Source organism: Clupea harengus, chromosome 8, assembly GCF_900700415.2.
Source record: "Clupea harengus chromosome 8, Ch_v2.0.2, whole genome shotgun sequence".
NCBI classification, from domain to species: domain Eukaryota; kingdom Metazoa; phylum Chordata; class Actinopteri; order Clupeiformes; family Clupeidae; genus Clupea; species Clupea harengus.
In genome coordinates this window covers 572,082-597,142 of record NC_045159.1, presented here as the reverse complement: position 1 = coordinate 597,142, position 25,061 = coordinate 572,082, and the positions used below count along the sequence as shown (strand labels likewise).

General features: G+C 43.9%; 1 protein-coding gene across 3 annotated transcripts in view; it reads right to left on the bottom strand.

Annotated features, from left to right (window-relative positions):
• Positions 1-4,428: 4,428 nt before the first annotated feature.
• The window catches only part of ndst1b (N-deacetylase/N-sulfotransferase (heparan glucosaminyl) 1b), a 61,030-nt gene continuing 40,397 nt past the window's right edge, over positions 4,429-25,061 (bottom strand). For 2 of the 3 annotated variants that reach the window (XM_031571362.2, XM_031571363.2), the window contains exons 4-16: positions 22,646-23,134; positions 19,639-19,726; positions 19,310-19,464; positions 18,769-18,954; positions 17,193-17,321; positions 16,823-17,005; positions 11,242-11,338; positions 9,359-9,482; positions 8,557-8,731; positions 8,172-8,342; positions 7,651-7,760; positions 6,840-6,948; positions 4,429-5,875 (exon numbers count right to left, since the gene is read on the bottom strand). In XM_031571362.2, the coding sequence (XP_031427222.1) occupies positions 5,756-5,875; positions 6,840-6,948; positions 7,651-7,760; positions 8,172-8,342; positions 8,557-8,731; positions 9,359-9,482; positions 11,242-11,338; positions 16,823-17,005; positions 17,193-17,321; positions 18,769-18,954; positions 19,310-19,464; positions 19,639-19,726; positions 22,646-23,134 (2,136 nt within the window). In that variant the 3' untranslated portion in view covers positions 4,429-5,755. The remainder of the gene's footprint in view (positions 5,876-6,839; positions 6,949-7,650; positions 7,761-8,171; positions 8,343-8,556; positions 8,732-9,358; positions 9,483-11,241; positions 11,339-16,822; positions 17,006-17,192; positions 17,322-18,768; positions 18,955-19,309; positions 19,465-19,638; positions 19,727-22,645; positions 23,135-25,061) is intronic. The other variant, XM_012832523.3, reaches the window with a different exon arrangement.

The window sequence follows — 25,061 nt, the reverse complement described above, 5'->3', positions numbered from 1 at the left end:
AAAACGATTGCAATATCCTACAGGCTGAGCATTAGCTTATATGCAAACAATATAAACAGTTAATGAGCCATTCAAATGATGAAACCACAGCAATAGCATGACAATACAGAGGCACTGAATTAAATACACTAAACTCATATTTGAGTATTCTTGAACTTGTTTGTGTGAGAGTGCACAATCTATGCATTTGTATACGAGTGGGCGTACTATTTGTCGATATGTGCACTTTATGTGTATGGACACTAGGCTACTATTTGTGTCATGTTTATGGCCAACAATAAGAATAGGACATATATAGGCTTAAGAAAAAAAAATCTAATTAATGACTTCAAGTAAATTCAGAAGGTGGCCCATTTAATCCAACATGTTAAGCTAAATTGGCCTGGCTCCTAAATTGTGTTTTTCATTAAAGTAACACTATGCAACAATTTGATACTTTTTGAGGTATGGTTTTTATAGGCAACTAGTTTTGGTACCATCCTCAAATTCATTTTGATAGCATACAGTCATGTGAAGGACAGATAAACACCTGTGTCTTTCGCACTAACCATCCAGGATATTCCCTATGTAGTTCTGTGTTCCGGGCTGGAACACCCAGGAAAAATGGAAGAAAAGCTTTCACAGCATGACATTGACAGATATTCTGCCAAAAGACACCAGTTAGTGTGTTGGCAAGCTTCTATCAGTGTCAACTGGGCTGTTGGTGGTGTTTGCAAGGTTTTTGCATGCCTTTTAGCTAGTTAGCTTTGCTAATTTTGGAACAGAACTCCTTATTGGTGCTTTAAGTGAATAATCTATTTTGTAAATATTAACAGTCTCATCTGATACAAGCCAGCAATACATTATTAAAAATGCAGTTCTTTTAGTCGTTTAGTCGTTCAACCTTATAAATTAAAGCTACTGCTTAGCATGCCAGGGCACTTTCCATACATTTTCACCCATCAGTGTTTGTATGAGGATATTCTATGCCTCCCCCAGCAGTCTCTGACCAATCAAATCAGTTGATACATGTCAAGAAGTGTTGTGACAACAGTTTAAATAAATGAGCAGTGATTGGCTGTTGATTCATGATGCACTGCCACTTCAACTTTATATGGCCCAATTTGACTGACTATGCAAAGGTAGCCTACAAGATAAGTTGTTTTATTTAAAAGATTCTTATCAGGTGTGAAAAAAATATCAGCTTCGTCATTCTTCTTAGTGGTAATTCATTATATTTCTTCAACACTGTAATATCTTGAGAAAGGCTTATACTATCAGCACTAGTGTGACCCCTAGTATTGTATAAAATTATTTAAAAAGTTTAACGTTTAAGATATAACAACGTATTAATTCAGTAGGGCCTAGAGGCCTCTATACATAGTTGATGAGCCTACTGAATAGGCCAGTTATTGCTGCAAGGCCCTGACCTAGTTATGCAAGACATGGCTGGATAGTGGGTACAGAGATCTGAGATTATGCTGAGCTGTTAAATTGTTCTTTACAATAAACCTTGTGGATATTGATATCATAGAAACAAAATAGCTTGTTCAGTTGATAGAAGATAAAGAAAAGTTCATAAAGGACCATGTCACTCGGATAACTAGAGGTGTGTAGCGCCATCTTCTGGACATATGGCAGTAAGACATTTTCTACTCCTCAGGATAAATCATATACAACAGAAACATAAATAAAAGTGCATTTGGTTATGATGAAGTATTTGTGTTTTATGTTAAAACATGCCCAACTTACATCCACACCCTTTGTTCATTAAGACAAAAATGAAAAAGACACAAGATAAAAAGACAGTGGTTTCTTTATTTGTAAATTAATCACAAAAATATTAGCTACCAACAATAAAAAATATTAACAACAATATGTTTGATTGTACAGTCCAGGTGATTATTATTATATCCTTACAGTTATTTCATTATGATCACTGTTAATTAATAACCTACATTATCATACAGAAAGCACAATGTTGGCAGTGTGAGATTCATTGGGATCTTTGAGTCTTCGATCAGGGGTCAAGAGAGAACCAACTTGCATTCTGTCAACATGTTTCCTTCAGTAGGAACAAACCAATAACCATTCAACCCCCTATTCTCAACCAAAGGACGTTGTGCTTGGTGCAGATGACCAATTTACTATTGCATTGTCAGCATGGCCATTTATTAGGGAAAGTGGGGAAAAATGTGATGTCTACCAACTGAAATGTGAGCAGCATGGTTTCTAGGTGAGTGCATGTTTAACTGGAGTCCAAACAGTGTTCCACGTAAGGTGCATGATTTAGTACCTTAAATAGGATTAGCCAGTTTCCTCTCTTCAAACACAACTGATAATACAATTTCAAAAGACCCTGAAACGCTCAACCCAGCGAAAATGTTTCCAACAAAGACATTGCCGAATCACAGGATATGTAGCTAATCCCATCTCTCCATGGCGAACGAAGAAGAAAAAAATCTTCTCAATACACATACTTTTTACAAGAAGTGACAGCATTGGTAATGATGATTTGTACAGTTAGTCTGTCCATACAGAAAATAAACTGCTGACATCAGACTGCCAGTTTTGTATCTGTTTTCATGGTGACAAGAAATGAGAAAATATTGCCGGTTTACATTCCAACCTTGGATAAGGGAATACAAAGAAAGCAGGAGCAGAAATCGTGCAATCACTATGCTTCCCCTACACCAGCTTCCATCATCCAGAGGATTTAGCGGTCTTTAACATCACACAGGGTGAAATCCAATTAAAACCCTTTCCTCATTTTTTTTTTTTTCAAAGACTTTACTGAACGCACAGGGCTTTTTTTTTAATTGGATGCTTTGAAACATAGTAGGACCACAAGCTGCACTTATGAATAATTCATGCCACTGACATGGGACAGAGCTGAAACGCAAAAGCCCTTCTACGGAGACAGATAAGGAACAAATCTCACTGTCAGGCCTCGAATTCTCCAGTTCGACCATGTGGGTGTATGTTCAAAGGGCATACCGAAGCTCTTCTCTGCCCAGCTGCTCTCCTGTAGACTAAGAGACTCAAACGCTGCCTTGTACTTACAGCAAACTAGGTCTGATAATGTGGAGAAGCTATTACTGCAAAGGTGAGATGGGGCACTTAGACACTTGCTGCTTGAACTGGGTCACATGAAACCGGCTCCCATGTGCTTGTGCTTCACAGGAAAGGATAGGATCATATATATAAGACATCCTCATTTATTTTAGAGTTCAAACAGCAAAAAAGTCAGTTCAAAAACCAAGTCGAGACAAACAAAAATAAAAGGGGGCTCTGGTTTATTCATTACCATACAGTTAGTGAGACAGGCATCATGAGGATCTGTTAGTAAATCTTACTGTACTTCTCTCTACAGCCTTCTGCTTCCAGTCCTTGGGTCTGCACTGGATCTTATTTGAGCAAATGTGGAGCATTATGCAATAATGACCTCGTGCTTACGACTGAAATGACAGCCGTGGGCATATCCTTTACCAACCCCTATCTCACTCTTGTCATATTGCTTAATTACCCAACGATGACAGAACAATTACTTGACATTACATTCGATCACCTCTGGATGGCTCTTAAGGATCTGCCTTTTCTGAAAAAAAAAAAAAAAACCTGCTGTAGAATTGAATTTGTTGAACTAACACAGTCATTGCAAAGTGGTCACAAGGTTACAGTGGACCAAGTTCCAGAGACACAATGGATCCAGAGTTGGTGCAATAACAAACATTATAATACATTGCTTGTCAGACTGGTGACTGCCCGATGTCCGATCTGCTTCTGTGAACCTGCCTCTGCTCCAGTCAAGGATAGCTGGATACGGCAGGCGACTGAGTATCATGAGTTTTAAGTCCAGTTGATTTTTCACATTCGTATTTCAACACTGAATAGAGATCTCCTAACTTAAGGCTTCCCTCTGAAATTATATTGATGTTTCAGTTTTCTTTTAAATTAACTGGTTTGGTTAATTCAGTTAAGGCAGCAAAACATGATATGGACCGTAACAAAACACCTTTTAATTAATATTTGGGATTTTCACATTTGACATGGGTGTAGCTTATCTTTCTTTGTAGTACCAAAACGCATCATTCATTAAAAACTCCCATAAAATTGTATTTACATACAGACACTAAAAGTCCAATTTTGTGATTTCACCCCTCAAATGCCATGTCAGCCAGGTATGTGGTTTAAAAAAAAAAAAAGACCTTAGTGTTTGCTATGCACATCAAGGTGAGCTGACCATTTTATCAGTTCACCAGCTTAAAAAAAATTAAAAACTAACAAATGTACACAGACTGAACAAAAATGATGCCTCAGCATCGGTATACCTTTGTGCAAATGTTACAATGATGCAAGTTAGAGTAAAGGAGAATTTGAGTGAACTATACTGAGAAAGTTTAAACCCGTTCCAATCTCCTCATCGTTTTCTCACCTTTGTCTTGGGGCGGGGGGGGGGGTGTTGTACTGTGAATACATAACCATCCTTTGCACTCCTGTCGATTATTATTGATAATGTTTTTGCTAAATGAATGTCGGGCTGTGGGTTGTGAAGACGTGTGGATGGTGTAGATGTGTGTGGGGGGGGAGTCTAGTCAGTCATCCGATCCTCAAGAGTGAACTAACGTTAGGTGTGGTGTGTCAGCTACAGTGACATGTTCCTGACAACATTCCTGTAAAAAAACTAAATCCCCTGCGGTCTCACTAAAGGGTTCAGCCAAATCCTAAAAATGCATGTGGTGTATCAGACACAGGCAAAAAACTAGACAAAATGGCCACCCTCTTTTCTGCTCTGGTTACAGGGAGTGGACTGGAGCATCTTCTGATCATGTTCTGTGGCCGTGCATTTGTGAGCACCACTGGATTTTAAGAGGCTGGGATCCTCTGGTATGTCTCTTACAAACAGAGCACCGGCTGCTCTACACTCCCTACTGCTGAATATCGTGTACCCTTTGAAGGAAAGAGATTGTGACCGAGAGCTTAATTCCTGCGTACAGATGATGTGGTGAGCAATGTAAGACACACAGTACCGCGCTCCAGTTATCTGGCGTTTCCCTCCGACATGCAGCCGTACTGCCACACCGTGCCGGTAAAGCACTGCCTGTGGCCAACATTGATAAATGAGTGTAGATGATAGTGGGTGGGTGGGGTGGGTCTAACGTGAGTGTTCAACCCTGGCACTTAGTCTTCAAGAATTGGCTAATGTGTTCTTTTAAAGACTGGCAAAATGTCAGCCAAATCACCATCTCTTTCTGTGTATGTGCGCAACTCTCTTTCAAAATGGAGGGTTGAGAGAGAATGGGAGATGAACTCTCGACACGAGGGGGATGGAATAAAAGCATGTCTCTCGATTCTTCCTGGCGTGTAGTCGCTCCTTTGCAAGTGTCCTCTCGACCTTCTGGGCCTGTGGCCGTAAAAATAGCTTACTGTACACGTGCGCTCCGAAGCAGGGTCTCATCCTGTCCCTCAGACTGTCCTCGTCCTCTCGTTGATGCATAACGTCCCCACCCCACCGTGAGGCCTGTACCCACAGACTGTCACCCCGCGGCCCCTGCGGTGGACTAGGGAGGCTCGTTCCAACTCCTCCCTCTCCAACAGCCCACCTGACTGAGCTACCCACAGGGTGCTGGCGGTGAGGTTGGGGTGGGGAGGGTCGGATGCAGTCTTTCTGCCTCTGGTGGAGGTGTGAGCGGAGGTCATACCCCGCGGGCGCTGGGGGCAGAAAGAGTCCTTGGGGGGCGGTCACACTGTCCAGTGTGGCCAGCCGGGGCTCTTGCTACCTGATGTGGAGCAGTTCCTCTCGGAGCCAACTGGGGAGGGGCTGGCCCATCTTATAGAGCAGTTTGGACAGCTCGATGTTGGCCTCCCGGTACTGGTCCCTCAGGAAGTTACGAGACTGCCATGGTGGGAGGAAGGTGGAGAAAGAGGCCCATTACAAAACTGGAAAACTTTTTATATTTTGCAGACAAATACATATTGGAGGCCCCAGATCAAATCATGTTACCATACCACTGTATTACTCAATACCAAATCTAACTCTAACGTACATCTTAGCATCCTAAATCTGCCATGCTGTTCAGACTAAACATAGAATTGTCCATGTTGAATAACGTGATTTTGCTATGGCCAACAGAATTAATGATGTTTGGTGAATGGTACATATACACCCATGTAGTTCCCACTGAGAAGGCCCTCTACGGCATCTGTTTGTTTGTTTGTTTGTTTGTTTGTTTATTTCTTTCCACTCTCTCCCACACAGGTGTGAACTGACAGAGGGCACGGCTGGAGGCTGGCGCCTGCGACAGGAACATGTGCCCACAGAGGAGCGCCATCTTCCAGCCGTGCCCTCCATACTGAGCCTCTCGGGGAGTTTGGCCCTGGCTGAGTGCCGTCAAAGGTCTCAGGATCATCACTGCCTTCTTCCGGAGCACGTGACCCAGTCCTTCCCCTCTAATTATCTTTGATGTGGCTGCCAAGAAGCCTCAAGGTAACTCCAAGGACTAAGAGTCAGTATCAGGACTCCTCTTTTTTTTTTTCCCCTGTCACTTTCTTTTTTCCCCCCTCACCCTCAGTCTGTTAAGGACAGCGCAGCGGTGCTGCAGGCCCTACTGATGTTCCAGAAGAATCTGAGCTGACAAGGACCTGTCACTTCTGCTGAGGGTGACACTTAACCAGCCTGGGTTCTTTGCACCACTTTTAAGTGTCAACTTTCAGCAGTGGAATTCAATACAGATCCTACAGGGTGTAAGTTAAAGCAGGCCCATTTCTGGGACTCATTTTTTTAAAGCGGGAAGACAAAACACTGGACGTATGACTGCCGTTTTTTTAGAAATGCTTAGTAAGTAAACAGGTCTGCTCACACTCACATCTGCATCCATGTCCGGGTATCTGCGGCCCTTACTCTTGCCCAGGCATTTGGTCTTTCCTCCATCCAACAGCTGACACCAGAAGCCTTTCTTAGGATCGAACCTGAACCAGGCAAAGAAGAGTGGAAAAATGTAAAAAAGAAAGAAAAAAAAGAAGGGAGGGTAGGGTAAATAAGTAAGTAAGTAAATAAATAAATAAGCAAGCAGATCCTTCCACGTCAGTCTAATGGAAAGCGATTTGAGAGCAGATGGCACACAGCTTTTGCTGTTTAAAGAGCTGACACGGGACAAAACATTCCCATTGTCCACTGGGGGATGTGACTAACAGATGTTGCTGTTTATGTGCCTGGGTTAGCGATTATGTGGTCCAGCACTGGGGAATGTGAGAGCATACGAGGAGAGAGCGAGAGGGAGGAGAGAGCAGAGCAGAGCGTGCAGGCAGCACAGGCAGCACAGGACGGGAGCACACAAAGGGAGAGATCAACGGGAGGAAGACAAGGGATGTTATGAGGAAAGAGCGAACAGACAGGCGGGGAGGAACAGAGGCGTCGGGATGGTAATAGACCCGAAAGTCACACATGAAAGCTGTCAGGGAAGGGAAGAGATGGGGTGGGCCTCTGGGGCAGACCGGGGCCCTTCGTCTGAGCACTGAGTCAGCCTCTCATCTCCATGCCACCTCAGCATCTCCATTTCGTGTGTCACTCATCATCAAAGCCAAATAGAGAGACAGAAGAAAACTAAACGCAAAACAAACAGAGGGAAAATGACAGATCAAACGAACCAAAAAAAAAAAGAAAAAGCTTACGCGAGGATCTTGTGATAGTTGAGAAGGTTTGTGAGTCCAAGGAACTTCTGGATCTTATCCATGACCGACGCAGGCTCCGTCCTGAGCATCTGCCCGTCCAACACCAGGATCTGCCAAAACAGAGCCAGGAGACAAGCCAGTCAGTGCTGCACTGTTGGTTCTTCTCCAACATGTCTTGTCTTTACTCCTTGCTTTTAAGCCAATCCCTCCAAAACAACATCACAAAGATGGTGGGGGGAAATTATGTGGTATTGAGAAGTTGATTAATCAAAGGCTTCACTTTCTAAATCCAAACAAAGAATCATTAGCAGTCTTGATTAGAGTAGATACAACTCAGGATGGCAAAATATCAGACTGATTAAACAGACATACCTGCTGATTTTTAAACTAAATCACACACACACACACACACACACACACACACACTAAAGAAATGTACACCGTTCCTTCAGACTCCTCACACACACACACAAAATAAATGTACACACATTCATTCAGACTCCTCTCACACAGACACACACCTGGCTGGGGTGATAGTGACTGAGCCAGCGTTGCAGATGGGTTGCGTAGAGGCCCGGCACCAGGCAGCGGTTCTGTAGCACCTGCAGCTTGGCGGGGGAATCATGTCCAGCTGTGATGACATCATGGAAGGTGTACTTCTGCGCAACTGGGTCATCGTGTGCCCGCTGGTGCTGTGGCCAATAAGATAAAGCAGCATTATCACAGCTGTACTGCAGAAATAATACACACTGGCAAAAGCCCGAGACAGACTAATGACTATTAAAAGGTAAAACAAAATAAAAATAGGAAGATATCTAAAGGGTTAGATGTTGGATATTGAGGTCTCAATCCCTGTGATGAGGCTGGGTACGCCCTGCTCTGGAGCGGCCATGACGGAGCCCTCACCTGGTACCAGGAGTACGCCCGGTCTGCAGGGTTGATGAGGATGGTGATGATTTTGGCTTTGGGTAAGAGAGCCGCAGCTCGGCGTGCTGCGACCTCCGAGTCAAAGTAGTTGGCACTCTTCTCGAAGTAGAAGTCGGAGCTGGTGTTAGAGGGGAGCGGGAAGTACTCCATGTACCTGCGGCAAAAATACAAGAGCCCCAGTCAGGTAGAGGTAGAGGTGATTTGTTCCCTCAGAGGTATTGAGGAACAGGAATGAAGATTTATTTTTTATTTTTAATACTACCCCATGACCTTATGAAACCTTGTATGGTTTGTGAGTTCTAACTGAGCGGGTGGTATGGGTTTTGCTCGAGTGAAGGAATGATGAGAGAGAAAAAGGAGGGTGAGGGAGAAAGAGGCAGAGATAAGAGAGAGGGAAGGAATGAGGGAGGGAGAGAGAGATGGAAGGCAGAAGGAAGAGAGAGAGAGATGGAAGGCAGAAGGAAGAGAGAGAGAGAGAGAGAGAGAGATGTCTGAGACAAGAAATCTGGCCTCCGTTAGCCTGCGTTTCAGTTGATGGCTAAGCTTTTGAAAGGCAACATAATCTCTTCCACTGATGAGGAAAATTGCCTGCAATTTCATTTACTTCTCGCAAACTCAAACGTTTCTGCTACCTGAGAAATAGATGGTGCTGTGCAGGAGCTATTTGTCTTAATTTGAGCGTGCTTCACAACAAAGCGCCAAGCAATGACGGCTGAAAATGGGGATGGGGAGCGAGCCAGGGGCCGCACAGACGGACCACTGAGATAGGGGAGCCACTCACCAGTCGATGCCCTTGTGGTAGTTGCGCCCGTTGAAGAACTGGATCTCCTCAAAGGTCTCCTTGCTGGGGTAGTTACTGGTCAGGTCAGGATGCATACCCAGGAAGAGATAGAGTGCCGTGGTGCCTGGAAGGACATGAAAGCATCGGGGGTGAACCATGACTCACTATTCAACATGAAACCATCAGGGGTGAACCATGACTCACTATTCAACATGAAAGCATCGGGGGTGAACCATGACTCACTATTCAACATGAAACCATCGGGGGTGAACCATGACTCACTATTCAACATGAAACCATCGGGGGTGAACCATGACTCACTATTCAACATGAAAGCATCGGGGGTGAACCATGACTCACTATTCAACATGAAAGCATCGGGGGTGAACCATGACTCACTATTCAACATGAAACCATCGGGGGTGAACCATGACTCACTATTCAACATGAAACCATCGGGGGTGAACCATGACTCACTATTCAACATGAAACCATCGGGGGTGAACCATGACTCACTATTCAACACGAAAGCATCGGGGGTGAACCATGACTCACTATTCAACATGAAACCATCGGGGGTGAACCTTGACTCACTATTCAACATGAAACCATCGGGGGTGAACCTTGACTCACTATTCAACATGAAAGCATGGGGTGAACCTTGACTCACTATTCAACATGAAAGCATGGGGTGAACCTTGACTCACTATTCAACATGAAAGCATGGGGTGAACCTTGACTCACTATTCAACATGAAAGCATGGGGTGAACCTTGACTCACTATTCAACATGAAAGCATGGGGTGAACCTTGACTCACTATTCAACATGAAAGCATGGGGTGAACCTTGACTCACTATTCAACATGAAAGCATGGGGTGAACCTTGACTCACTATTCAACATGAAAGCATGGGGTGAACCTTGACTCACTATTCAACATGAAAGCATGGGGTGAACCTTGACTCACTATTCAACATGAAAGCATGGGGTGAACCTTGACTCACTAGTCAACATGAAAGCAGACACCATCCCATGCACTGGTATGAATGCCGCTTTGTGTGTGTGTGTGTGTGTGTGTGTGTGTGTGTGTGTGTGTGTGTGTGTTACCTCACATCTATTCTGATGTGATACTCTGCAGTGAGGAAAGCTACTGTGGATGACTAATTGAGAAGGCAGGGGGGATGGACCTCATTCTCTACCCCATCAGAGCAGCAGAGGTAATTACACAGCAGAATGTGTAAATTCACTCGTGGACCCAAACCCCCTAATCTTTTTTTATTGAAAAGATTAACAGACCCGGCTTTCAACTCGCTCCAAGGCTGAGCGTCAGGTAGAAGGAGAAACAGCTTTTCCTTAAGACATCTTTCAGAAGTTCAATTAGAGAGTGTTGTAAACCTGCAGTCAAGGCAGTCGTAAAAGCGAGAGAATGGCCGGGTTTCTTTTCGACAGTGATCCCATAAATGAAATGAAGCAGCGTGGCAGCCGGTAAATGACTATCCCCGCGCCCCGTTATCTTAAGATAAGCTGCTGTGGAGCCCGCAGAGGGTCGCTTCTGCTCAGACAGCCATCTGACACGGAGCTGTGGCTATCCATCTTTCACGTTTTATTTCAGGTTTATTTCACACACACACACACACGTCACTGTTCACAGATAAACAACACTCTGACAAACAAAAGGAGACTAAAACATCAGACATTTTGGAATGCTGTTCACGACAACATGAATGTTTTGCTATTGGAGCTGACCTTTTGAAATGTTTTTAGTTTGTTTTTGTGGTGCTGGGCCCCATGCGAGCTGATGCCACAGGAAACATGCCGAGGCTGTCAGTAATTAAGGGAAGGCTGGGGGGTCGGTGGGAGCCTGACTAATTTCTTTCCACTCACCCGTCTTCTGTGGGCCAATGATGAGCAGCTTGGGGAAGCGGTCACATGTCTTCTCTTTCGACCAAATGTCTTTATGCCTTTTGTCCTCACAGGGGTCCTGTAGGGAAAACAGGAAGCTTTAATGCACGGAGCACACGCACCAGACCTTGGGTTGCAGCCCCAGGGAGCATCACCAGAGCCTTAATAAACTGGGTCATTGAACCAATATTGAGAATTAGTCAGTCATACACAACCAAGTGTATGTGTGCACTCACACAAACACACACACACACACACACACACACACACACACACACACACACCGCACTGTGTGCATCATGTCTCCAATAACTTATCAGTTTGCAGTCTGTAATTAACTTGCAGTAGAATGGTGACTGCAGAGGAGCTGATGAAGTACACAAGTCTTCATTATCACCGCAGATGAAACACCACCCCCTCCTAAAACTGACGGACATCCACAAAGCTTGTGCAAGGCGAGCTGTTGAAACAAGCAAGCCGGTTGTTTGGGAGCCATTCCTGGGATATCCCAACATAAATTCTTATGGCATGTTCTGTTCTTGTGCTCAGCAAATGAATGGATGGAGATTTGTCAGCCATCCAGGTCATGAGCCCGCTGCTCTGAGGGCACTGAGGACAATCAAACGCTCTCTGGCCTGCTCCTCATCACCGTGCTAAGGGTTTCGTGATTGCCCTGTGTGCCTGTGTGTGTGTGTCTCTGTGTGTGTGTGTGTCTCTGTGTGTGTGTGTGTGTGTGTGTGTGTGTGTGTGTGTGTGTGGGGGTCAGTTGGCTGTGCCCAACACATCTGGGTGCAGATCTGCGCAGAAGAGCACACAGCCTGGGGGTCAATCTGCCAACTGTGGCCCTGCCAGCCTCCCTCACCTCTACCATCTGCTGACAGTAATGAGCAGACTACGCCATCAGATGGTGACCACAAACAATACTAATCAACTGCTGCTGCTCACAAAACCCTGGCCAGCCACGTCGCTACTAAGTCCCGTGTTTTTTTTATTTAAGAAAATTGTGCGATGATGTTTTTGAGGCAGTTATATATGTGCAAAGCTGTTATCGTAAATGTATGACAGAAAGTGGTGGTACAAATGTGTAAACTTAAACCACCACTTGGAATGACATAGAAACAAGCTTTAGGTTGACCCCACACACACACACACACACACACACACACACACACACACACACACAGACACAGACACAGACGATGCGTGTTCTCCTGAAAGACCAAGTTAGTCTGCACCGTGTTGGCAATATACAGACTGGACAAAACCAAACCTAAAAGACCAGACTGGCTGCTAGGCATGATGTATCTTCCTCCTCTGTTTCTCCTCTGTTTGTCTCTCTCTTTGATTGTTTTTTATTGCGTGGGAAGGGTCTGAATACAATACATTCAATATTTCAACATGTCAGTCATCATTTCTTCAAGAAATCAAACTGCACGATTTGACCCTAAGTTGACCTTAAGTTGCTCATCCACAAGTACCATATAGTCGCATACGGTTGTCATCACACACACACACACGCACACACACACTGAGCAGCAGCAACAACAACAAAACAATAATAACAAACACAGGGTTCCTTTAGATCAGGGGTTCTCAAACTTTTGCAAGCTGGGCCCCCCCAAAGCTGGTTAGGGGTAGTTGGGGCCCCCCCATCCCCCGCGCCGCCCGTGGCCCGCCGCCACCGCCCTCAACTACACCACCATATATAGATAGATAGATAGATAGATACTGTAGATAGCATATTGTTATTGATAGGCCTGACATGTCAAGGTTAGGCTATTGTTATTGTTAGGCCCATACAAACAATTATTATAACTATTTATTATTGTTATTATTATTATCAGTAATAGTAGGCCTATTAGTAGGCTATTCATTATTATCACCATCATTATGTTATTATTATTATAATTAATGATTATCGACCAATTATTATTATTGTATTATTATCATAATAATAATACGTGTTATTATTGCTATCATTAGGATACTGTTATTATTATGGGCCTCTTGTGATCTTTACAAAAAAAATCTGTCAATGTGAGACATGAGCCTGCTTTGCACTGCAAAGGTCCTCAAATCTTGGGGCAATGTTTGACAAACATATCCTCAGGTCATCCTCGATCTGTGCGCGGTTGCGGTATTTAGTTTTGAGCGCAGTCAGTCTTGAAAAGCCTGCCTCGCACAAATATGTCGACGCAAAAAGGAGGAGCATTTTTAAGGCTATGTCGCAAAGCTGATCATTGCTACCCAGAATGACGAAAGAGGGGAGATGCTTAAGTCTACTGTCACTCTTCAGCTGCTCTTTCATGTCTATTGGCAGCTCGTCTGCTGAGCAGAGAAATGGATCCCGAACTCAGGCGAATGAACGGTAGTCCTCTTCGTAGGACCCAAACTGATTTCTGATAGTCAGCGAGATATTGACAGTGTCGCTACACGATGGTAGTCCTTTGGGGGATAGTAGTCCCTCACATTGCGCATGCGTCATTTTGCGACACTGTCGACTGCTGTCGACAGCGAAGCCTGGCATGCGTCACAACGACTGATCCGTTTTCAATCATGGATAAAAGCGACGAAAGTAGGGCTGAACGATTAATTGCATTTGCGATTTAATCGCGATATGATAGAACGCGATTTTCTAACCGCAACGTTCGCGATTAAAAAACGTGGTCACAAAAAAAAAAAAAATTAAATATTTTTTTTTTTTTTTAAGATGGTACATTTTGCACACAGTGTTTAAAAAGTGCATGCTTAGTGTTTATACTTAAAATTACTTTTTTTAAATTACTTAAATGCACAGTGGCAAAGCCACCGATTTGTTGTTCTTGTTTCTGTAATGAGCAGTTAAATAAAAATGTAAAATGTGGGAAAGAATATTTTACACTAAATGTATCTAATATTGTGTTGATCATATTTAAATCATTCATTACGTTTTGTTGGGAAAAAAAGAGGATAAAAAAAAAAATCGCATATCGAATCGCAATCGCAATATTTTGGTAAAAAATCGCAATTAGATTATTTTCCCAAATCGTTCAGCCCTAGACGAAAGCCAGTTTTTTGAAAAAATTACCATTTATTTAAAAACAAAGAAGATGTTGTCACAGTGGACAAAACAGATGAGGTGGAGGATCAAAAAGTCTCTCCCTAGTTTCGTTTCATATGTTGACGTAGAGCCTTATGCTGCTAGCCGTTTACAACATAATTAAATATAACATTAAATATACCCACATTATGCGTTAAGACAAGCCCCATATGTTGACGTTTAAACCGTTTACAACATTATTAAATATTACGTTAAATAAACCTACATTATGCGTTAAGACAAGCCAGATATGTTGATGTTGAGCCTTATGCTGTAAACCATTTTGTTGTCTGAGCATGCGCGATTATGTTGAGCCTTATGCCATAAACCGTTTGTGTCTGAGCATGCGCAATGTGAGGGACTACTATCCCCCAAAGGACTACCATCGTGTAGCGACACATAGGTATTGCGCTGATTTTAGTTCCTGTCATTATTCTACACGTCTTGCGCAGCCGGCAAAATCAGTGTTTCGGCAATTGTATGGGGTTTGCCAAGCTTAGCAATTTTATGAGCAACTACATAAGATGCCTCCAGACACTGCTTGGAGATGGTGGTTCGTTGTTGCTGGAGGCCATCACGTTTATGTTTAAAGAAGTCCACAGGCTTCTCTTTCTGACTTTTACGAATCAGAAACTTGTCCATGTTGTGTTTGTTTGCTGATACAGTGTGTGTGAAGTTAATAAAGTTCTAATTTCAACGTCGTGTTCTTGTATGTGTGGTTGTGAACGACTTGCACACGAATAATGGATAAGGCTGTGCTAGGCAATGATTCCTAACAAAACGAACTGTACACAATGTAGACAGGGACAGCACAAAATTGTATTCAAGTGCTGGTGTTTTATTTGTTGCAACACGGTGGATGATCAAAAAATGTAAAGGTAGATGTTAAGGAGAAAAGGGCTAGCTGCAGTTGGAAGAAGGTAGCTAGCTAGAGGGCTAGCTAGAGGGGCTACGAGCTTTTTCAAAAGACTGTGGAGCAAATTACTCCTTAGAATACGCTACGAATAGACCTACTGCAACTGCAGTAAGGTATTACTAAGGAAGGAGTGAGTCTTTAAAAAGACTGTTTATAAAGCAATGAATATCTGAATGATAGAGGAAACAAGAGAAATTGAACAAACTCTGCAGAGTGTCATCTCAGGGTGAGCGCTTACCATGTCTACGTTTTTTTTTATACTCGGAAGCTTGGGTGCAACTCGCGTTCAAATGATAAGATTCCGTTTTGATTGGTGGATCAGGAGCAAAACAGTATTTGATTTGTTTGGGTCAGTCCAGCCCCTTGCATTTCGCCACTGAGGGAGCTTTCACTAACCAGTGACAGGTCGGCGGTCGTTTTTTTTTGTTTTCTCCGTGACATCGCGCGCCCCCTGGAGAGTGTTTGGGCACCCCCACTTTGAGAACCACTGCTTTAGATTTATGGATGCTGGGCTGTTTGCTGCTCCACTGTAAATGGTTTCCCTTCATTACTGTCCACCATCATTTTCCTTTCAATACTCAAACACATTTTTTTTTAGTTTTCCATCTTTACTCTGTAGGTGCTTTTCTTTCTATTTTCATAAACTAATGACAAAAAAGAATTTGCCATCCATTTGCGCATCTTATCTTCCCAATACTTTGAAAGAGACAAATCATTCGTGAAAATGCAACTTTACAATTACAAGTCATTGAAATCCATCTTTCAAGGTTCTCTTCAGTCATTCTAACTTTCTCAAAGTGCCAAAGGGCATGTATTTCAAACATCTATCAGAGCAGCTGGTGTGAGCAGTAAAATAGTCCTTCCATTTTTTTTCTACTGTACCAAGGTCTTTTTTCCATCTGTTACACACACACACACACACCACACACACACACACACACACACACACACACACACACACACATATATATTCTGTAGCAGTTCTTCATTCCCATTAGCTTTAGTAAGGATAAACACTAATTGTCTCTTTCTATCCCTTTTACTTTGAGTTTCAACTGAGATTCGATCCAGCCGTCGAGCCCCAAATGTGGGATGAATTGTGATGCGTTGAAGCTAGCAGCTCTGTGCTCTCAGCCGAGGAGAGGAGGCTGCAGGCACTGTGCGAGGTGCTGGTCTCTGTCTCTAGGGCCCCCTCTCATAAGGGCTCACCTATCTCTACACAGCGCCTCTCACAATGGGGGAAAGGGTGAGGAAAGGTCTGCGTTCCCCAGTGTAGTAATGGCTGTACTCCACTAGGGGCATCTCTCTTCAGCCGCCTGCTGGGCATCATCTGATACATTTGTAAGATTCTGCTTCTGACTGATTCTGTAAGCTCAGGTACTGGCCCCACCTCATGCTACTAGGAGGAGATGAAATGGCCATGGATCAGAGAGGTCTGGTGGATGCACTTCCCCACTGTTCTATCTGTTCCCTGAGCGAGTGACTTTTCTTAGCAGAACTTTTATGAGGATTAATGCTTCACCAACATTACATTCTGTTTCTGTCTCTATATGTGCCTCTTGTCTTACCTGCCAGATGGGGTCTCTCTCCTCTGGAAAGATCTGGAAATAGCGCTGGGCCAGTGGCACAGGCGGCAAGGTCTGGAGTTTCAGGTTGGTCCACGTCTCTAGAAACTTCACCAGGTTCTTGAAGGTGTACAAGCCGAGACGGTCATTCCCGTAGTTGGAGAGGTGGGTCATGAAGATGCTGATCTGTGGACGAGAGGAAACAACACGTCACCAACATAGTTGACGTGACCCCTAGCCTAAACGAACATTCGGCAGAATAATAAACTAGATTTCAGACGAGTAATGAATGAAACCAACTCCAGGTTAACGAGGTGCGTTGCAGCAAAACATATTTGAAATACAAAAAAAAGGCTTCTGTTTGGTGACTCACAGGGTTTAGTAGCACGGTGAGGAAAAGCTCTCCTCCGTTGATGAGTTTATCCAGTTCTTTGGGGGCCCCGGGGTACTCGTTATAGAAGATGGTGTGAGTGAAGAGACCACAAGTCTGCCGTGGCAAAACCTGTAAAAGGATGCAGGATGCAGGATGCAACAATTCAGTGGAGTGGGGGTGTGCTTTAGACCACAAGAGACAAATCTCATATGTAAAAATAACGATGCGTAATCAATCTACTTGTGCCCAAAACACACGCATTCATTCAAATTGGGGTCAGTTTCGACTTCAAAGGAATCTGCAGCAGAATAGACACATTCCCTATTCCTGAGTAGTCAGTAAATCTGTCTCGATATGAATCCTCTCAGGCCTGAATATTAAACCAGCTACTTCAGGACTAGACCGTCATGGTCAGATCCGTCCACCGGGATGCAGGAAAAACAGATAAGAGAGAAAAGAAAATGCCCTGGAAAGACCATAGTTCAGACGCTGTCTAATGTTTGAGAGAGAGAGAGAAAGAGAGCGAGAGAGAGAGAGAGAGGGAGAGGGAGAGGGAGAGAGATCTACGGAGGGCAATAGCGGGACAGAATAGTTGGGAGCAATGATTACACCACAGAGACGTGGCTGGCAGGTTGTGGCTGAATATTTCACACAGACTCGGCAAGGTCGGAATTAACATCACCGTGACAACATCACACTAGACTGCCAGACAAGAAGTAAATAAATAAAACAGAATAGGCTGGACATAGAATAAATGCTTTATGTAACCGCAATGTCCTCGCCAACAACAATCTGAGAGATAAGACATTTATTACATTATCTTCCCATGCTGCGATTACAGGGGGCGGAACAGCTGAAGTTAAATTACACACCTGGCCTGTCTAAATATCCTAGCGAAACTGTTTTCAAAACATCACTGTTAAGATATCCTTTATTTTCTCCTGCTTCCACTGCAGGACAATCTAAAGGCCGATGAATTTTGTGTCAATGACAAATTTGACACAAGTCACGTAATATGCACTTGGTATCCTGAAAAGTATTTGACAAATCATTAAATATCGTGAAAATACTGCACAGGAATGTCGATTCAAAAGGAATTCTGTGCACAGAGGAATACAAGTATGGGAAGATTAAAAGGACAGCTCTGCAGACACACTTGTTCTAAATACTAAACGCAGAGGCATCCATCACAGCCCCTTCCCTTCCTCTTTTCTAGCCGAGAGACGAGAATGCATGACTAGCCAGTAAACATTTAAGGCGAGCTCAGCCATGGATTATTCAATGACGCGTTCCAACGTTCCGAGTTTCGATCCCAAGTGCGGAGCGGCCGCGTTCAAACAAACCACACCAGAGTGCCAGGGCAGTGAGGAATTCCTTTGACGAGCCCGTGGCTACCCAGCTCAGTCAACTCACATCATAAATAACGACTGTCACAACAACAACCTCTATCAATTTTTTTTCATTTTTTTTTTCATAAGATCATCTAGACACCCAAGCATCAGAGTGGGGGGGGGGGGGTCTGACATGAGTGTGTGCTCAGAGGGAAAGAGAGGAGAGGCACTGGCGGGGGCCTTACGCTGATGCCACTGTGCGCGAAGCCTCGGCGGAAGCGGGCGGGCTTCAGGTGAGGGTACTCCTCCGTGCTGGTCACCTTGATGCTCCACACCTTCTTCCAGGCCTCGTAGAGCTGCATGTGGATGGGGTAGACCCCGGAGTGGTGCGGCGCCACGGCGTAGCCCATGTTAGTGGGGATGCCGTGCTCCTGGAACGGACACAGAGCAGGGGTGCAGCGTAAGGAATATGCACAAGTTTAAGATGGGCAGAAATGAGCAACATCCAGAGAAAGATACAGAAATACCATCATCAGCATTAAAGCATCTCTCTCCACACTTGCTTCAGGGTATGGTAGATATCACACTTGAGGATGTCATGCTTTAGATGATGAGGTTTCAGCACTTTCATGAACTCTCTGTGACTGCCTCGAGTCTAATTAAAAGCTAATACTGTACAGGGATACTGCTTGAAGCACGGATCAAACTCTTTTAACTGAGCTCTGTGTACAGTAGTCGTCCCGCCATACGGTCCCGGGTCTTTGAACGCGGTTCCTGTGGTCTCACCTCAGCGAAGCGGCGGTTGAGGAGCATCTGCTCAGCGAGTACTGATTGGTTGTGGAAGAGATGGGGCTGCATGTGACTCCACATGTGAGGAAACCACCAAAACTCCTTGCCGTAGGACAGAAGCAGGTCATCTCCCAGGTCCTCCTCATCAGTACCTGTGGAAGAAACACAAACATTACATATCAGAATAACACTACATTAAAAAGGAAAACAAAAAACAAACACACACCAGCAACAGTGTTGTTAATTGCAGAATTACTGTATAATCATTTTTTAGACACATGCACTTTGGAACACATACAATTGTGGGACATGATGGTTGAACTTACCAGCATGGAAGAACTTCCCTGAGAAGCCAAGGTTAAAGGTGAAGTTTGGGACATGGGAACGCAGCTCATTTTGGGTTTCCAGCAGAGCCTGCGGGGGGGAATTCAGCCGTTAATAAAGGAACCAAAACAGAAGTCCTTGAATTACTCAGTCATTCCCTTGTTGTTGTCATACGAGTCCTGCTCTTGTCTAAATAGTCCCAAAGCAGGCACATTAGCTCAAACCTTCTAATTCACTTGCAATGGTTTCCAGGTTTTAGTTGCCATCTCAATTTAATAATCAATTGCAAACGATGCAGCAAGCACAGAAAAGAATATAAAAGCGTGTAAAAACTGTTACTACGATGACAAGGGACAATAAAATACAACAAAATGAGGTCAAAACACACACTGGGGGAAAAAACACATGTCTCAGACACATTAAAGAAGAATAGTTCATTTATAGATTTTTTTTGTTCTCCCATCAGGAAAAGCAATCCAAATGGCAAAATGGCTGCCAGCCATACTCTGTTTAAGCAGCATGGAGCAGGCACAATGGAGAGTGTGGCGCTGAATAGGGCTGAACGATTTGGGAAAATAATCTAATTGCGATTTTTCCCCCAAATATTGCGATTGCGATTTAATATGCGATTTTTTTTATTTTATCCTAATTTTTTTCCCAACAAATCGTAATGAATGATTTCAATATGACCAACACAATATTAGATACATTTAGTGTCAAATATTATTTCCCACATTTTACATTTTTATTTAACTGCTCATTACAGAATCAAGAACAACAAATCGGTGGCTTTGCCACTGTGCATTTAAGTAATTTAAAAGTCATTATAAGAATAAACACAAAGCATGCACTTTTCAAATACTATGTGAAAAATTTACCATCTTAAAAAAAAAAATTATAATTTTTTTTTTTTTTTTTTAGATCACGTTTTTAATCGCGAACGTTGCGGTTAGAAAATCGCGTTCTATCATATCGCGATTAAATCGCAAATGCAATTAATCGTTCAGCCCTAGTGCTGAACGTGTGATCTAATGAGTTTGAGAAAAAAGGAGCTGCTCTATGAAAAGCCAACAGAGGTTCACTGGTACACAAGACAAAGGATGTATGAACTTCCCATTCAAATGAGAGAATTTGAGAATGCATTTTTTTTAGGGTTTTGAAAGGTAAACCAGAGAAGTGTACAACAGCAGTTCATCTAAATGCAATGGGATCCCAAGACGGATCCTTGTGGAACTACATTAAGGGGGCAGCTGGTGATCCAAATGAACTCCTGATTGGGTGTGGTGACGTATCAAAAACAAATACTTGACCAATCCAAATCATTTTTGAAGTGGCCACATAATATATGACTAACTTCGTCAAACTCTGCACTTCAGTGAAGTCACCAGTACACAAATGGCTCCTGTATCAGCTGTACCAAAGTGATGAAGAGCACTGGCAACAGCAGTGTGAACTTCGACTGAAAGGGTTCAAATGACTACTTGAGGTCCGATGACACATGGGCATTAAAGTTAAACAGTTAGGGTCTATGATTCACTCACTATGCTTCTAACTCACTCATGATGTTCACATGTAGACAAAGGAATAAGCCACACATTTGTGACACAGCTGTGCAGGAAACTGTGCTGTTGGCGGACAAAAACAGGCCCCAGCGCCCGCGCGCCCTCCTTCCCAGTGCACTTCGTACCCAGTCCATTTCAGCTGCTTAGTTTATTTGTTTACTGCTTTAGTAGCGTCTGCTCTCCACACCCCCCTTCCTCTCTGAGGCGCAGTCAAAGTCTGACTCTCGTTAAACAGAGAACAGGTCTGCACACAAAGTGGGCTGATTTAATGGTGTTGCGTCTTCTAAAATTGAACCCCTTCTCAACATTTGTGTCTGTCTCTGTAGAAGACACTGAAAAAAAACATAGGATGGAGTGAAGGATGTTTGAAAAGGTTATGCCTTGGGGAATTTCAAACAGCTACTCCTCAGAAAAGAAGATGTTTTAACTGAAGTAGAGTAATCTAGTTTGAATGGTCGTGACAGATACAGGCAGCTGCTTGATGCACAGAGACGCATCAGTGTGTCGGTGCCTTTCCCTCTTTTTTTAGTGTTCTTTTCTTTTTGTTTTGAAGCAGAAAATGAAAAGCCATTTCCAATGTTTAAGCCCCACACCCTTTCCCAGCTCTCCGTCCTCTCCAAGTGTCTGGATGACAGCCAGCAGCATACGTGGTGGCAGACATATTGACAGTATCGGTGTTAAGCCACCTGCGCCAGAGTCCCTGAGTCACCCCCTCCAACTGAGAGCACTGCGTGGCATCTGCACCTACCCCCCGCCGGGGAAACCACGAAACTGCCGGGACCTCCCCTTTACCCTTCTCCAGGGTCATACACACCCCCTCAGTGCCCATCCCTGCCACCTGTGACTCGTCCACACCTGTCTCTATTTGGGCCCCCAGGTTTACCTGTCCTTTCTCACTGTTTGTCAAGTGGTTTCGGGAGTCTGAACTCTGATGCTATTTCGACACTCCTCCTCTATCAGTCGACAAAGATGAACCATGTCCCCACTAAAGACACCAAAGGGCGAGACCTGCAAACTGGCTAATTCCACTACAAGATTTGACTACGAGATTTGGTCTGCAAAGGGATTACATGCATATAAACATTTAGGGGTTCTGCAAGAGTAAATACGTCCACAAAAATTGCATTGCATCCTAAGGCATAGCCTGATCAGAAAATACCACTGCAGGGAGGATAGTCTTGTCTGAAAGGCAAAGATAATAACAGTCGTGCTAAAACACAACACTGAAACTGACTGCAAGTTAGTTCTGCAATGCAGTGTGTTACTAGAGGAGACACAAGTGTAGTGCTGTGTTGCTTTACTAAGTAACTGTTGTAATCTTACATTTTGGGTGGAATGGAATACAATGGAATACATGAGAGTTTAAGCTTAGCAACCAGCTAAATGAATAAACAAACAAGTACAAAATCGAAAAACAAACTCTAAATTCCATGGCCACTGTATTTACCTTAACGTCAGACACTTTCATGCGCGTGCCCTCCTTGCCCACGAAGATGTCGTCAATGTCCACCAGCACGTAGCGCTCCAACCCGAGCGACAGACGCTTGCCCGTCAGGAAGGAAATGGCATCCACCAGCACCAGCTTGTGCAGCCAGAAGTTCAGGTTGTTTCCAAAGAGCACCCTCTGGATGCCGTCGTGGAGGCCCAAGTCCTGAACCACGGCTGCGTGGAGGGCGCCCCCACCTCCCAGCCCCGCGGGGCCCCCAGTCTCAGCTGTCCGACTGTGAGCCAGCAACACGGGCTCATAGGTGGAGTGGTTGGACTGGAACACGGTCCAGTCGTCACCGGGCAGTGGGCCTCGCTCCACCTCACGTGCCTTGGTGATGAACAGCAAGGGGGACTTGGGGTTGATGCTGCAGTCACGCAGACCCAAGTTCGAGTGCAGAAACAGAGGAAAGCCCTTTAACTGGGCACTCTGTAGACTGTTCTCGTTGGCCTGAGAAAAAGACAGAACGAGAACAAATGTGTTACTTTTAGTGTTTTTTTCAAACTCATTGTGCAGATCATCATTCACTGACAAAATGTTTGCTTAGGTCAAAGACAAATGAAAGAGAAACAAAAAAATCATGATGAACAACGACTAACCGTCCGGGGAAATCGCAAATTTACTGGAAATTTCTTTTAAAACATATTAGGCGGTTCTGACTAAAGACCTTTGCACATGTGTCATCGGTCATGCGTGACACACTGCTGTCTCTACCCAAGTTTTTGGCAGGAAAAAAACATTCCTGCATCACCACACCCTGTCTATTCACCCCATTTCACCCTGCGTGTGTGTGTGTGTGTGTGTGTGTGTGTGTGTGTGTGTGTGTATGTGTGTATGTGTGTGTTCTTCTGTTCCCAAACTCAAATGGAGCCGAAAGAAAAGAGATTTTATGACATTTCAACCATCCATAATATGAAGGGAGAGCTTAGTCACGTAACATTTGTAGACCTCCAACAGTGCTTCTGAAAATGGAAGGACCATTGACACAAATTGCCTATCATTGAAGGGAAGTTGCTTGGAAAGTGTTCCTAATGATGATGTATGCAAACTACTCTTTGAAAGATTGGAAACTTTCACTGGTCATTGTGTTGGGGGTGATACATTTCAGTCTCTCTCACAGAACTTTTGTCTTTTGTTACAGATCATTTGACTCGCGGCTCTTCCTTCCATTTGATCTGAAGCAATGCTGCCTGTTCAATGGCCCGAATGAAACTCGTCATTGAACCCTCAGTGGATTATGGGAAATCCAACCCTGTAATGTTTTCAAAATTCAGCTGGGGCTCATTGAGACTAAAATGTTGCCTCGATGCCTTCTGTTCTTAGGACTCGATCCTCCACCAAAAGGCAAAACTGAGACAGAGGGGGGTGGAGAGGGGAGTATGTATTCTAATTACATTTCCGCAACATGGATACAGGATTAAGCTTAAGGCCTCATGGGAGTCCGTGAAGCCCTTCAATGAGTTAACACCCACAAGCGTAATTAAAACCAATGCACTAGCTTTGCTGATACCAACAGCTCTGCTAGCCTGAGACTTGGCCTCCTCCTCAGTGTTTGAGAGGAGTGCTTGCTCAGGCAGCATCACTGAGATCTGAGCCGGGTTACGGCAAAGGGGGAAATCATCGAAGGGGAAGTCACTGAAGACAGAAGACATGGCTTCACAAACACAAGGCTTCCTGAGAGGGAGCTTGTTGTCGTTTGCAGAAACCTGTTCCTCTGGGTCTACTGTGAGCTGCTGAGCTGTGGCAGCCAGGCAGGGTGCCGAGGAGCCTAGCCACAGAGAGAGAGAGAGAGTGTGACGAGAACAACCCTGAAGGCATCCATAAGGCACTGAAATCACATCTCCGCCTCATAATCACTGATAGTTAGGCTAAGTAATTAGGCTAAGCATTTACACCTTCTTAGCATCAATGGCTTGGCTCATGGTGAGAACGAGACAAACATGAAACAATATATTTCAGAAACAAAACATACAAACATCAAGAATGGCAAATCGAAGGTTACAAAAATGATCCAGTAAATAAGATGTCTGTCTTTTTAATTCATAGTTTTCACGTGACGTCAGAATGACCAGCTGAAGGGCAAGAAAAGCATTCCATTCCAAGCATTGTTTTCACCTTCCAGACGACAGCGTTGTGAACCCATCCACTTCTGAGCATTAAATTACTATCTGTGCTTTTGTAGGCTTTCAGTTTTTGAGATGTGTAGGGGGACGGATTTTCTATTAGATATATGTAAATATCTCCACACTGGAGCTCTGGCAGGGACTTCGTCGAGGTTAAAGAAATAAAAATGTCAGCAGGTGCAGTAAATGGATCAAACATTTTATTTTTTTCTAAATATCTCTGTCTGGCTATAGTGGTATGGTCTGTGGTTGAT